The sequence below is a fragment of the Eutrigla gurnardus genome (genome assembly GCF_963514095.1).
Source record: "Eutrigla gurnardus genome assembly, chromosome: 17".
Lineage (NCBI taxonomy): Eukaryota > Metazoa > Chordata > Actinopteri > Perciformes > Triglidae > Eutrigla > Eutrigla gurnardus.
In genome coordinates this window covers 8,996,901-9,012,051 of record NC_139928.1, presented here as the reverse complement: position 1 = coordinate 9,012,051, position 15,151 = coordinate 8,996,901, and the positions used below count along the sequence as shown (strand labels likewise).

At 42.8% G+C, this 15,151-nt stretch overlaps 1 protein-coding gene across 20 annotated transcripts in view; it reads left to right on the top strand.

Moving 5' to 3' along the window:
• Positions 1-14,799, top strand: part of adgrb2 (adhesion G protein-coupled receptor B2) — a 195,125-nt gene extending 180,326 nt beyond the window's left edge. For 11 of the 20 annotated variants that reach the window (XM_084032102.1, XM_084032100.1, XM_084032098.1 and 8 more), the window contains 2 exons: positions 9,199-9,252; positions 11,586-14,799. In XM_084032102.1, the coding sequence (XP_083888228.1) occupies positions 9,199-9,252; positions 11,586-11,762 (231 nt within the window). In that variant the 3' untranslated portion in view covers positions 11,763-14,799. Of the gene's footprint in view, positions 1-1,697; positions 1,780-6,560; positions 6,613-9,198; positions 9,253-11,585 lie in introns of all 20 variants that reach the window. The other 9 variants (XM_084032104.1, XM_084032099.1, XM_084032088.1 and 6 more) reach the window with 3 other exon arrangements.
• Positions 14,800-15,151: the final 352 nt, after the last annotated feature.

The following is a 15,151-nucleotide window of genomic DNA, read 5'->3' as shown; positions in this document are numbered from 1 at the left end:
ACACTGGTTAATGTGCTTGTTTAATTGGATCCATTGTCTATGTATTGTATGTGGCAGTGCTTTGTCATGTCTCCGTGTGGGTTGTGTGTGTATGTGTGCGTCAGTGGGATGCTTGGGTGGGCACCGGTGCGTATGAGACACAAAAGCATCTTTGAATCATTAATACGCCATTAGCAGCAGACGAAATAGTCCCTTCTTGCTCTGCGCTGACCTTCACAGAGCTGGTTTCATTAAGATTTAAACACACGCGCATGTGCACGCACACTCCTCCTCATCTGTGAGAGCTCTGATGAGCTAGCCAACCTTGATAGGTGTACCATCCCCTGGCTTCTGCACCATTCTGGTTAACATCTAATTTACACCGCCGGTGGAGGAACAGAGGCCAGCCTGACATCTCTCGTATTCCCCATGCCATATAGCAACACACATTTCCCTTTGCCATACCGGCAGCCTAATACTTCACTCCTCATTTGCTCAACGTCTTGATCAAGCATTTCAGAAGCGTTGGCCGGTTCCCCGTTCGCTAATGCCAAGCAAATATTTTATGGAAGAGAAGAAAAATTGCTGGCCACTTGGAAAAGCTTGAGCCATATATTAGAAGTGTGTGGTTCTTAACAGTCGCACTGCAGAATGCTAATGTGCCTCAGAGGGAGCGCAGGTGTGCTTTGAGATTATGCCCGAATGCGAAAGAAATGAAAGCCCGACCACAAATAATAGATAGGCTGTATTTAAGCTAATTAAGAGAAGTTGGAATGCATATTTCCTCTGGCTCGGTGACGACACACAAGTTATGAAATGAAAGGGCAGCATGGATATGGCTTACTCATCCAAATCCATTATGTTAAAAGTAAGTAGGCAGTTCACTTAACTGTGAATAATTACATGGATAATGCTATCAGTGTCAGGCCTTTGACAGCACCCAGCTTGAGTTCAGCTCCGCTGTTGTCAACATCTCACTTTGAGAGTCACCCCCAGACACGGACATGCTGACTATACAGTAATTATGGAGATGAGAAGGGGGTGTGTGGGGGTGTGCGTGTCTTTACGCTTGCATATCAGAGTGCCTACTGTAAGTGTGTGGCTGCATGCCTCTGAGTGTGGTCGTAGGCAGAAGTGTGTGTGTGTGTGTTTCTGTCTGCGTCCTCTTGTTCATTTCTGTTTGTGTGTGTTTTATGTTTGAGATCAGTGTGTCGCACTGCACTGAGTTTGAAGCACATAAACTGTTTAGGCGACAATTACTGCATGATATAATTATATAATGACCGTCTTTTTATGCCATATAATGCACACTGACAGTGATCTTCACATGTACTTACATTCAGCGCTGTGATTTAACAGCAAACCTAATTGCATTTTATTCAGACATATTTTCACAGATGGACAACCAAAGCACTCTAGGAGTTGATACTCACCCTTAACTTCATATGGCCAATTGACTTAGTCACTTAAGGACTGGGGCTATTGAGCATCACACCTTTTAATGATGAGGGAGACTTGCCAGTTCAATGAACAACTAGTGGAAGTAAAAACCCTCCCTCTCCTCTAACCTGTCTACCATGCTCAGGCAACGGGGCTTCAAAAAACTCATTAACTCCCATGACTTTTGCTATTTAAAGTGCTTAAACAGTGTTTTAACCCAGACACCAAACGACTTCTAAACCTTTCTAACCGCCGCGGCCGGTGTTGGTCCACCACAGGTCCCCCCTCCCCCACCGCTGAGGCACAACACCGAGCCATCGCTAGTGCGCAGAGCGTCCCTCGTTTACAAAGAAAGTCAACGTAAGACCTACTAAATCCAGCATAAACCTTGTGCAATAGAGCCCCTCTAACTCACTCTAAGGCCAATGAGTTGATGCGCTACATGTCACTGTATGTGTCATAGTTTGCCACTGTGTAGGCTGCATCTGTGTTGCTGTAAAAAAAAAAAAAAAAGTGCATTTCACATGTTTGACTGTTTGCTGAACCTCCCTCCAATCAGCGATTGTCTTCTCTACATGTTCCAGTGGTGTGGATGGGGCTGTCCTTAAACAATATGTATCTGCTCCATGCTTCTATTGTAAGCATGTCTGGCTAAATAGCTTTCTACATGAAATAACTTAGCATTTCATAAAAAGCCCTGTTCACTATAGCACATCCACTGTGTAGGATTTAGAAGCCAACACATCGGCTAGTCTTCATCCTAAAAGTCTTGTACTTTTGTAACTTTAAAAGTGAAAACATATTCTCGGTGCTGCAGGTTGGCACAGGTTCTCCAGGCTGGGAGGTTAACCGTCGTTAACCGTGCTCAGCCTCAGCTGCTCCACCCCTGCAGCCCGCCACTCCTGATGCCAGCATCAAACACATCAAATAAACCAGTCATACATAAATGACTGGAACATGCAAAGGAAAAAGCCAACCCCGTTATCAGCCTGTGGTGCTCGGCAGTCTTGTTTCAAGATTTCAGCTGCTTTTTATGGAGAATTAATGGGTTCGTAGCTCCTGTTTGAATCCCACTCTTACATTTAATTTAGTAATTTCTTGCACCAAACTGAGGCTGCACCTAAATATTATTCTCATTGTTGATTAATCTGTCAATTTATCATGGATGCAAAATAGTCAAATATATAAAAGAAGAAGTGAAAACATACTGTACAAACAATTATGTAATCTTATGTATCTAAGCATCCAAAAGGGTATTATTAGCAAATTCCCTTCTTTAAAGATTCTCACTTTAAAAAAAAAAAGTCAGCTAAAAACAAAAATCATTCATCAAACATCTTTAACCAACTCATGGAGCTAATGTAAACGCTAGCTTGATTAGTTGCTGTGTTTATAATCAAGGACCAACTCTTTCAAAAACTACAAAGAATTTTGATGGTAAATCTGCGAGATTGGAAGCTTTACAGGCGTAGCAACAGTAACTAGGGAAGGATAAGCGAACAGTCAGTTTAGAGTAATGTACTTCATATTTATATCATAGTTACAGTCGCACAGGCAGTGTCAAACTATGAGCTTACTCCATGTAGCTGCTCAGCTATACCCATTATCGCTGTCCCATAGTGAAGTGACTGTATTTGATTAGCCTTAATATTAGATGGTCCCCTAGTGGTGTGGTGGTGTAACAGTTCGGTGCGTCACAGCTTGTACCCCCTGTGCTTCATTACTCCTATAATGAATGCTTCCTCCATCAACTCCTATACAAATTCATACCAAAATATACGGTCTGGAATCCGTATAACCAGAGGCATGGATTTGTAAGGCGGTCCGATGCAGGACTGGATTCATCTTCCATGATAAAACAAAAACATAAAATGCTTTTTTTTTTTCTCATTCCCGTAGAGCCACTGTGTGTGATGTGACAATCCATGCAGTCATTGTGCCCATTTCAGTGCCTGAATCAAACCTTATGACCCAAACACCATAATCAAGTGATAAATCAGTTCATAAAGACAATGACCCATCCAAAACGATTTATAATCACCTCATAAACCATGATACTCTATCCATAAACTAGCTCATTGGCACTTAAGCGGGCCAAACATGATGCACTTTGTATGAGTGCCGATGAAATACTGTAAGACATATGACGGACTTGTGGGGTCAGAAGAGACCTGATCCATTGTACTTCTGTGGAAAGGTAGGATCTCTGTGTTGAGGAGGTGAGTGGATAGCAGAACATGTCCCACAGACACATCTTTTATACTTTTAACATCTTATCCAATTTTCTGTTCAAGTGCGGGCGGCTTAAAGTGGTCATGGGCTTTACATGTGTCATTACAGATTGAATCCACATGCTTCAATCTGATTTCTCCTTTTCTCTCCATACCACCTACTCACACTGTTGTTAATTCCATATTGCCCAGTAACTGTCAATCCCTTCTTTGACCACACTGATACCTTGAAGCTGTTAGCGATGATTCAAGAGTTACGCGTAATAGATGGAAACAAGACGTGACCAGAAAGAAGGGGGAGGCAGACACTATATCACCAGACTCCCCATTAACCTCAATGTTGAGAATCCCCTTGTTCGTCTTTTATATTAGGTTGCTGAGGCTAGCGGAGCTATTCCTGTAGACTGGAGAATAAATGTACATGTTGCCTTCTGTTACATATTCTGTTTTTGGAAAAAAACATATGCGTGACCTTTAGAATCGACTCTGCAAAATGACTTACTGATAAACTAGTTCTAACAAAGGTCAGATGCGGGCTGTGAAACAAACATATTTCTCCTGGCGTTTTTTTATCTGTGTGAATTTTTAATGCAATAATATACATTGCAACTCATAAACATTCAGATTTGCAGAGGTCGCTGCGAGCCAATGTTGATTGATTGTTGGATTGACCTTGACTCAAGTGTTTTCGTAAAGTTACGCAGTCTGTCTGCCCCCATGAGAGAATGGTTGGTATATTGCCCAGGTAAGACGTTGTAATTTCTCTGTTGAAGTGGATAGAAAGTGGGCTTCACATTTAGTGCTAAAGATTAAAACAAATCCAAATCCAACTCTCTTTTAAGTGCAGTGGATGCTCAGGCAGGGGCCATCTGGCTAGCAGGAGGATGGAGTCCATTTTCATTGTGCCTCTTATAATGGAGGCAGGAGACAAATGGAGTCAGTGGGGGTTACTGAGAGACGGAGTGGAAGCGCTGTTTATGTAACAGTGTGCATTAGCGATGCTATGTGCGCTAATGTTTAGGTTTAGAACAGCTTCTTGGCCTCCATCTCTGTGGAGTTAGTCTGTCGTTTTTCCATCCGCTCTGCAGGGTTCAGGAGGTCATAATGCAAATTTGCATGCGGTGCCCAGCCATGCAGTGTTGTGCCTCCTTATGTGTGGGATGGACAGTGTGTGTTTGTGTGCGAGAGAGAGAGAGAGAGTTTGCACTGCATAATGGTCTGGCTGATGCATTTTTTAGCTCTCAAATGGGATATATTTCCATCCCGTCGTCTGCTGTGTTCTTGATTAAATGAAGCGTGCTTGGCTTCCCTCTCCAGATAGACGGCGAGGAGTTTTGCAGGAGAAACGCAGTGGGATGGAGAAAAAGACAAAAGGAAAACAAGTGCTCTACTTTGTTGTGATTTCACTCATGCCGGATCAGAGCGGGGACAGCGAGCACATTTTCGATGATGAAAAATGTATTTGGGCTGGAGGCGTGTGTTTGAATTCTATGAGGAAATCCTAGTCTATTAAGTCACATATGGAAATATATTCTTGGATTAGTCTAAGAGGGTTCTTCCATTAGGCCCGCCTCATAAATGTGAGGTGAGACCTGAGGTGCTCTCTTCATGCATCCAGTTGACATTAGTGGCTGGTATTGATATTCCAGCATGTTTTAGCTGACTGAAGGGAATAGTCACCAAGGTAATGTGTATGCTTTGAGGATGTCGCATGTAAAATGAAGATGTATAATTTTAAATGACAAAGACCCCATTTTTGTTGATTCAATGAGGGCAATTTCCCTGAACTTGCAAAGCCCATAGGTCTTGATAGTCAATTTTCTGGCATTAAGCTAAGGGGGCTTCAATTTCACATTCCAGTTTCACATTCAAGTCCTCCCTTCTTCCTCCTCTCCATATCTCATTCTCCCCTCTATTTATCCTCTGGCTTGACATTTTCTCTCCTGCTGTCTCCTTCGTTTTCCCATTTTCCCCTCCAAACTCAGCCCTCGGTGGCACGTTTGAGGCATTAATTGAATAATTAATTCCTCTCATTAGCTTGTTTTTAATTATTTCCTTGCCCCCTTCTCTGTGCCGAGTATAAACTCATCAACTATTTTCATCCACACAAATTGCCCATGAAAACTGAGGGCTGGCGGAGTGTAGCTTTAGCACACTGGCTCTATCAGTGGCTCCTAATGAGGGGACGGTTAGCCCAGGCGGAACAAGCCTAACACTGGCTTCGTGCACCAACAGGCACAATACTAATTTAGCTCATTTAGTGTCCTTGGGCCAATTAAAGGGAGGTGAAAAGGACTGAATCGCTAGCTGGAACTGTTTTCACTATAGGAGCACTGGCCTTGCACAGGCCCAGACAGCAGTGAACCAAGGCGGTGTGTCTGATTACTCATTTGTTTGCAATGTGTTGCACTAATGGAATTTATTTGCCCTATATTTCACCAGATTTGGCTCCTTTTGAAGGGCCTTATTATTTGTGACACAAATTCCTTCTGAGCTAAGGGATAAATGGTCCTAAACACCAATATGCCCAGTTATTCAGTTTTTGTACCCCCTAATAAATTATGCCGGTGCTGAATAGTTAATCTGAATCATTATGTTGATGATATAATAAACACACATAAAACCACTGAAATAGTTGAGTTCTGGCTCATTGACCCAAAGCCCACAGTCAACTGCCAAAGTCATGTTCTGGTATCCACTCAGTCTACTCTTGCTTTGCTCGATGTTACCTTCATTTTCACTTTCTTTTCATGTATAAATATGATTTAAGTTATTTTCAAGTGAACCTCACTCTCAGTTTTTTTTTCCTGCCTTGGTGTCACATTTTATTGATTTTTGTTTTTGTTTCCTGTTTTATGTCCTTTGTTGGCTGACTGGGCCTTGTGTTGCATGCTTGTTGTCGTGTCCCAGTTTGAATGTAGCCAGACAGTCAGCAGAACCATGGGCATCCAAGTCAACAAAGGTAAAGTTAACCCACTTACCCACAACCACCTGTCCTCCCCCGTCATCTCCAAGACAGCCTGCCACATTTTTTCACACACATCCAGGCACAATTTCCATTCCACGGTCCAAATGAGGGGGAATGTGAGTGGCAGAGCCGGCCTTGTCCACCAACGCTGTAGCAGATGCTTCGTGAGACGGCTTGAGATGTTTGTGCAGCGATAGCATCTTTTTCGAGTTTGAACTATCCATACAAACTCCCCTTCACAGCTGTGCCGTGCTTCCAGCTTGTAGCATTCTCTCTCTGAAAATCATTTAGCTCTCCTCAAACTTGTTGTTGGGGCGATTAGGCGACCACATTTAACCAGTGATGAACAATGTATTTGGGGGTCTTACAGCCACATTTGTGTCCTTTCCGTGCCTGTAAAGGTAACATGGAAAGTACTTAACTGTACCACAATTCCTCTTTAAAAGCCAAAGCGAAGCACTGTGGCTGAGTTGTTCACAGTCTTATGATTGATATTATTCAGGTACAGTATCAGTGAATGCAAACCTATTACCAGTGCCATTATAAACACTGATTAGACGTTAATTATTTGGCATATTAATTGCTTTGAATGCTGTTAAGGCAGAAATATATAGACACTCATTATGGTAATAAAAACTGACCAGCAACAGTCTGTCAGCCTTTAACAGATGGCTGATTATGTTCATCCAGGAGGCCCAACCCTGAAAGCTTTGGCTTCTTTAGAGGCTTGTTCCATGGTGTATAGACACTTACAAATGATGCATATGTTCCACAGTGGAAAGCAAATAAATGAGAGAAAAAGAAATAATGACAAGGGAGGAAAAGAGAAAAAAGAGGTTTATTTAAGGTTTTCTTGAACCATTTTCATCTTTGAAATATTTAAAGATGCATCATAAACAAAGTAGTATATGGTTGGTATGTAAAATCTTAATCTGTAAAGTAACTTAAACTGTCCTTTAGCGCTGTATTTATCCCTGACAATATTTCAACTTAAAGTATCAAACTGTTGTCTGCCAATTGCAAATTAAAGTTTTCTATACCTGTTCAGCGTTTAGGCTAAGCTAGTTTATGATTTCATCATCAACGGCGGTAAATCAAGACACCCCAAGGCAATGTGCTGAGGTCTAAAAATATTTTTAATCTCACGGGACGTGAATCTTTATTCTTACGCACCAACACCAAAAAGTCAGTGTGTCTTTCATCACACACACTCATTTACACTCACACACGCTGACACAAACAGCCCTCAGAAAAAGACAGATTGGCTAATTTGTCTACCGCTTTTTACAGGTGGAGTAATTAGAAATTAACTCTCAATTGAGTTTTTATTTTGCAACAAACTGGAAAAAGAGAAAAGCAGATTGAGTCAATAGAGCCAATATTAGCCAAGTCCTTGGAGACACTGAAGGCGATCAATTTGTGACAACACTTGAGGCAGGCTGGGATATAGAAAAGTTCAAATGATGTGACCCCTCCCACCCTCCTTAATCTAGACATGAAATGCCCAGTTATGCAGGCCAGTTATAGCAGGAGAACAGATTTACCAAACACTACAGGACTTCCCTGTTTGGGTTTTTTCTCTGCACTGATGTTGCTGGACTCATCGCAAGCTCACACCCTGACCAGCCAACTAGAACACCTGTTACTTCAGAGCACCTGTTTGTGTTGGAGTAAAAAAACAGCAGACCACCCAACCACAAATACACCAGTTTGCTGACGGGAAGAGACAAAAAATAGAACCCCACCAGATAACACTGCAGGGGTACAGCAGAGGGAGGAAGCTTTATGTGTTTAAGCCAGAGGCGAAACATACAGAGTCAGCAATGTCCACTTTATAGCCCTAGCAATTACCACTTTATGTGTTGTCTTACAGTATAAAAAGAAAAAAAAATCAATAATGCAGATAGTGTAGATAGCATTTCCATGCACTAATAACCAGATTCGTTATCCTCTTTCAACATTATTTAGAAAACATGAGCCCCTAAAGCCTCGAGCTCTGCACAGCAGGTTCACTGTTACGGCTTTTAGAATGAGATTACTCACATGCCAACCTTTCTTTCATCCCTGTAGTCGTAGTTGCTACTAGTGATGTGTTATAGCCTGTTGAGTCCTCCAGTCGCTCTGCCCTTGCTTTGTCAGTCCCCCCCCCCCCCCCCCCCTCCCCTAAAGCGTTGACAGGTTAGGACGTTAAAAACAGCGCCTGTTCCAACACGGTTGGATGATGTGTACATAGCCGTGCTCACGTTGCGTGCTTGATCACTTGTTTTTCTGTCCGTGCGTGCATGTTGGGTGTGTGCACGTTCGATTTTTGTCACGAAAGAGGGCGATTGAGATTGAGAGATGGAGAGAGAGAGAGAGAGAGAGAGAGAGAGAGAGAGAGAGAGAGAAGGGTACGGCGAAAGCACAAAGCAACAACTGCCTGTTCACCTGCTGAAGGTGTGGGAACAATGCTATTGTTTCAGGGCAGAGTTGTCAGTGACTGTGATCCCCCCCTTCCCTCTCCGTCTTCTCTCTCTTTCTTTTCCTCCCTGTCGTCAACCCCCCTCCCCCCGTCTTCTCCTTCCCATTTCATCACTACAGAGGGAAAAGCGATGGAGCATTTCGTCTGCCGGAGGTGAAAAGAACTCGTTGAGTGTAAGTAGAGGGGTTTCTGGCAGAGAGAGGGGGAGAAAGAGAGGGATGAGATGGGGCTTTGGGGCAAGGAGAGGGGATGGAGGCAGGCAGAGATGGCGAAAGGGAACGGATAGACACGCAGTAGCAGCACAATCACGTTACCCTAGTCTCTCAGGGATAAAGTTGGGCTTAACTGCAGAATTACCCACACTCCTGCATTACAAAATGTTCCTTCGCCAGCATTTAGCATGCAAATTGGCTCCCAGATTATGCCTTTTGTATTCATTTTACCGACTGTCAGGCTGTGACGCAGGGAGAATGATAATCAGGCAGATATTGCCCCCTAGCGCTCTGGCGATGATTCTCACACTGCAAGGGGGAGGGGGGTGTTGTGTTACTGCAGATCAATGACTTGTGTGTGTGTGTGTGTGTGTGTGTGTGTGTGTGTGTGTGTGTGTGTGTGTGTGTGTGTGTGTGTGTGTGTGTGTGTGTGTGTGTGTGTGTGTGTGTGTGTGTGTGTGTGTGTGCGTGCGTGCGTGCGTGCGTGCGTGCGTGCGTGCGTGCGTGCGTGCGTGCGTGCGTGTGTGTGTGTGTGTGCGTGTGTGTGCGTGTGTGTGTGTGTGTGTGTGTGTGTGAAGACAGAGATAGCGTTTGAGGGTGTGAATAGCTCAAAGTGAATTACATGTGAATGCTGTGTGAGAAAGTGGGATTGTGTGGGGAAAGCAAACACAATGGAGAGGAGATAGCAGAGTTGCTGGGAGATGGAGTTGAAGACCAGAATGGTAAAACAGACATTATGTACAAATAAGCAAACGAGCGCTCATTTAAGATGTTGTACTGCAAAATATGCACTGTGGATATTCCTCTCCTTAATGCTTGATATTTCGCTCCGTGTAGTCCAAAAACTCGACTGCAGTCGGAACATCGTGTCTGCAAAAATAACAACAAGTATTTATTTTTCTTTCTTTTTTTTTTGTCTTTCTATGTTTCGCTCCACCGAGAGTGATCTGGGCCAGCGATCCCTCATGTCTTTCCCAGCTCGTATCTGTGAAATCATTATCTCAGCGAGATAACGAGTCTGATTTGAATAATGGCCCTTATCTGATGCATAATGCTACCTCTAATTCCGTTTTTAACTAATCCCCCAACATGTATTTTACATGCATGGTGGGCACATCTGCGGACCACATGCAGAGATCACAGACCCCAGCCTGGAAGGTGCTTCATGCTTTTATCAGTCTGAAATGTCACTGATTGGAGGAGGTGGGAGATGAAAAAGGATGTGTATAGTTTCTGTAAAGAAAAGAAGTAGCGTGCTTTAGCTTTTGATGATATAAATATAGAAATGTGTCTTGAACTACAGGTAGGTCCTGTTTCTAGTGTTGAAGTGAGTGTATGAAGTCACTTCAAAGAAATGGTACCGAGTTTGTGGCCTGTGTGTGTGTTTGTGTTGATATTTGTGAAGGTTAGGAATCACATTTAGCTTCTGTGAAGGCATATTTTTATCAATCAATCCCCAAATCTGTATACTGGCAAAAAATAATGGCCGATGCAATGGTTTCCAGGTACTTGATGCAAAGGGTAATTACAGTTTATATCAACTCGAATCTTCTTTCAATGGCCATCATTTCCATCCTTAGTGCTAACACAGTTCGAACCAAATTCAATTGGTGAAATATGGGAATGGTGTTGCTGCAAAGTCCGACATGGCAAGAAACGCATGCGATCAGATAATTCGTTTTGCAAACAATTACCAAATCTACTTAATTTGGTGATAAAAAGCTCAATTAAGTGCACCCATTTCCAGGCAGTCATGCTGCATTTGTGAAGTGTTTTGTGAATCTTGAGGGAGCCGTGTAAAATTGGTTAAGTGCCTCAAATTATGTCACTTTAGGCAGCGTTGGTCTGCATTAAAGACTGAGATTTGAAAATGGGGGTGAGTAAGAAAGAGGTGAGGTTAGCAGATATCGGTAGCCTGCTCCTCAACTGGCATCAAATCTGTTGACTGAACCATCGTTGGGTGACTTGTATTATGGGTATTGTAGGACAGGGAACAAAATGAATCTGACTGGGAGGACAGAGAAGATAGTTCAGGTTATAATTTTGATATTCTTCAACATTTTCTCTTCCAAATGAGTTTAATTTCCCTTATTTCATGCCCTGTCAGACAACATTTCAGTGATGTCACCACTATTATAAGTATAGATAAAGATGGTATCCAAACCAATCAGAATAAGATCCAGGTTCTTCAAAACCTTCCTTTAAATGAGGTTTACATCCACATGGTGCCTTCATACCCAGCGTGTTGTTTCCTTACTGTACATGGCCTTTTCCTTGTCCTCCTTCTCCATCAGGACAAGTCAACACCGGAGGACCAGAGCTCCTGGGACAGCTTCAAGACCATGACCCCCGAGCTGTCCATTGTGCCTGGGGAGCAGAAGGACCGGATGGAGCTGCACAATAAGAACTGGGACTCCTCCTCCGCTAACACGCCCGACTCATCTGAGGGAGACTTCCAGACTGAAGTGTGAAGACACACACATTACACGCATTCACTTGAACACACACGTGCTCATCCCGAGACAAACTTCTGAAAAAGCTATACATAAGTACACGATTTATCGCAGATATCTCACACACAGACACGCACAGACACACACACACACACACACACACACACACTGCTCCCCTTCTCCTGCAATGTGCCCTGTCAGATCCCAAACTGTATTTGTTTACTGATGCAGTGGACAGACGTCGAGAGAAGACTGTTCTACCCTATATTTTCGCAAAGACTATAGAAAAAGAAAGAACAGGGGCTTGATACGTCTGGGACTGAGGAAAATTTTTAAATGAACTTTAAAAAAAAACTATGAAAAACTTATTTCTGAGAAAAATGTCTTGATTTTATTCTGGAGGAAAAAAAAGAAAATCTCTATCAATTGTTTGATGATTGGGGGGAGAAAAGAAAAATAATATTTCTGCACCGTTCAGTTCTTTTTATAGCAAGGGGGAAAAAATCTCACTGAGGTTTCTCACACTGGTAGCCCCCCTAGGTACCCTCCTTTCATTTATCCTTTTCCCTTCTAATGAATGACGGAAGCATTCTATCTGTTATTCCATCCTTCCTTTTTTATTTTTTTTCTTATCTTCATTTTCAAATGGATGGGGGATTGGGGACGGGGGAAGAGCTGCTCATCGATATGTGCCATCCTCTCTGCTTTTTTGGGTTCCAGTTCAACAATCCCATCCATCCATTCCTCTCACATCTTCTGTGTCAACATTGTATCCCCCCTTTTCTGTGTATTTTCTATGGTTTAGTTAAAAAATGTTGTCCGCTATGTTTGAATCTTTTAATGGAAAAAAAAAATAATACGATTGAAACAACTGTTCAAGAAGAATTGATTTATTACCAGACTGGTTTGATTTCTGCTTCTGCTGCCTTTTTCATTATTTTTGTCTTTTGTTTCGTTTTCCTGTGAGAATTAACCCATGTGGAACTTCAAAATAATGATTTAGGACACACAGCACATAAATGGGAGCTTACTTTTTGAGGTGATGTGTGCTGCATGTTATCCGACCATGAGGGAAAAGAAGGATAGTGATCGTCATGCAGTTTCTTGCATATCCCCCCCAGTGCTGGGAGATGAAAGCCTTTAAAGATTGCAGCATTGGAATTCATTTCCGTCATCACCAATCCCAGTGACAAAGAGAATATCTCAGTCATTTTCAGCCCAAATGGAATCCTGCGAGCACCGTTTAGTATCTCTCATTCCACAAAAATTAAGGCTTATGCCGCTTTAGTCGCTAACTTGCTCTTCCCCTGTTACTGAGGTAATATTCTCAGCTTCATGTCACCTGAGGAACTTTTTCAAGCCAATGATATGCGAGGTTCAATACCACCTGAGCCAAATTTGGGGGATTTCAAGAAAAAATATGCCTTCCTTTGCCTCCATCCACCACTTCCTTCTCGTTTTTCCTCCTGCCGCTGCCCACCCGGCGTTGTGCTACCAGCAGGCATGAAATCTTAATGTTAGCACTGGCGCCATATGTTTAATTCCTCCTTCACATGGACCCCCGTCCCTGCGATTGTATCCTGCACTTGTGAGCACAGCAGCTGCAGAAAGGGAGACCGAAATAGAAAGACAGCGATGGAGTCACCGAGGTTATGAGGCTACGAGGTGGCAGACTGAAGAGGAAACAGAAAAAAAAGATGCTTCCCGCTTGACATTCTACAGCCATGCTTGGGTCGCTACAAGAGGACAACCGGTTTCCTGCTGTTACTACATTAGCACATCAGTCCTCGGCACACCGACGGAGAAAGTGTCAGAGTGCAGGATGAATTCAATAGGACGGCTTGATAACTTTTCTGTCGATGCTCAAAGCGGCTCCCATTAATCTAATAGTCTGGAGTAAGAGATGAGACAATTTAGGGCAAGAAAAAATGGTCCAAAAAAAAAGATCCAAAAATATAAAACAAGAAAAGCTAGAGGCATGCAGAGATGTAGATTAAGAAGGGGATTGCTCAAAACAGTAATTATCCAGGGATGGCGATTTGTCCTGACATTTTCCGATGCAGCCCTCAAACCATCTGTTTAAACATCCCTAATGTGGTAGTAGTGCAGAACGGCACAGATGGTGAGACAAGAGTGCGGCCCTCTTAACCTTTCAAGCTAATCAGCTGATAGAACCTACAGCCCGCTCGCCCTCAGAGGAGCGAGATAAATTCGGCCTCCAGGTTGCAGAGTTCGGATCACATTCACCTGACCTTCTGTGATGCCCGGGGTCCAGATCTACTGTACATCGTGTCCAAACAGGAAGGAGGAGAGAGAAAAAGCGGCGGCCTCGCACAGTACACAGTCAATGGGTGTTAATCTGTAGCAGAAGAAAACATGAGTCTCATGGGAAACGGATTTGACCTGACACAGAAAAAAATGTGTTGTTTTTACATAAAAATGAACATTAGAGAGAAAGCTCTAGACGAATGTTCTACAAAGCTTGGTTCCAATGGTAACTTATACATGGGATTTGAAAGAACGAAAAAGAAAGAAATGTGTTTGATTTCAGCGCAGTATGATAATTTGTTACTTACCTCTTAGAGCTTTTTTCCATGTAATGTAACAGTATGACAGGATTCACCTGAAAGAGCGCTGAACTTTTCGTCTTCGGGACCGGTAAGTGAGATGCTGCTTGATTGAGATGTCTGACTGCTCACCACAGTTGAGGATTATCTTAGTTTCTTACTATAATAAACTGGTGTGATGTGAACGCTGAGATGATGGTAGGGGTTTGTGGATTGTTTTGTGTGTTGAAAGCCGGCCAAACTTAACAGCCAATGAAGAAATATGAAAAAAAAGGCAAGCAGATTTCCAACTTAAGGCAGACGCCAGCTCCAGAATCTACTATGCTCACCTTCACCTCCACCCGTTAGCCTTCAATGCCAAGGTGTTAAGCGACTGCTACAACCATCCAACATTCCAATTGAGTTACTATTGAAAGTCCCCCCCTTTCCTTTTCTCTAATTTTTGTTTGTTTTATACATAAGATTGTACAAAGTAGTCCTCTAATGTTTTCATAGTGTCTTTTTATATGAAAATAAATTTTCAAATTGATCTCAGTGTGTCATATGTGCATAACCGCTGCTTCAATGGCATCAGTGGATGAGAACAACTCGTCTCTTCCTTGCTTTGCAGTGTACTCAGTGATCCCGTGTTTTCATCTCTCTGAGTGTTGGGCATGACAAACTCCGTTACCCAGAAGCACTGAAGCTTAACTGTGTCCAATCAGAGGCCCCCGCTGGTCTGTCTGAAAATATAACAGGAACCGTTCTGTGGGTTTGAAGTCATGTTGCATTGAAATAACCAAGGGGAGAAATGTCAAATCCAAGTGATTATTTGATTGAAAATATATATTAACTTTAAGC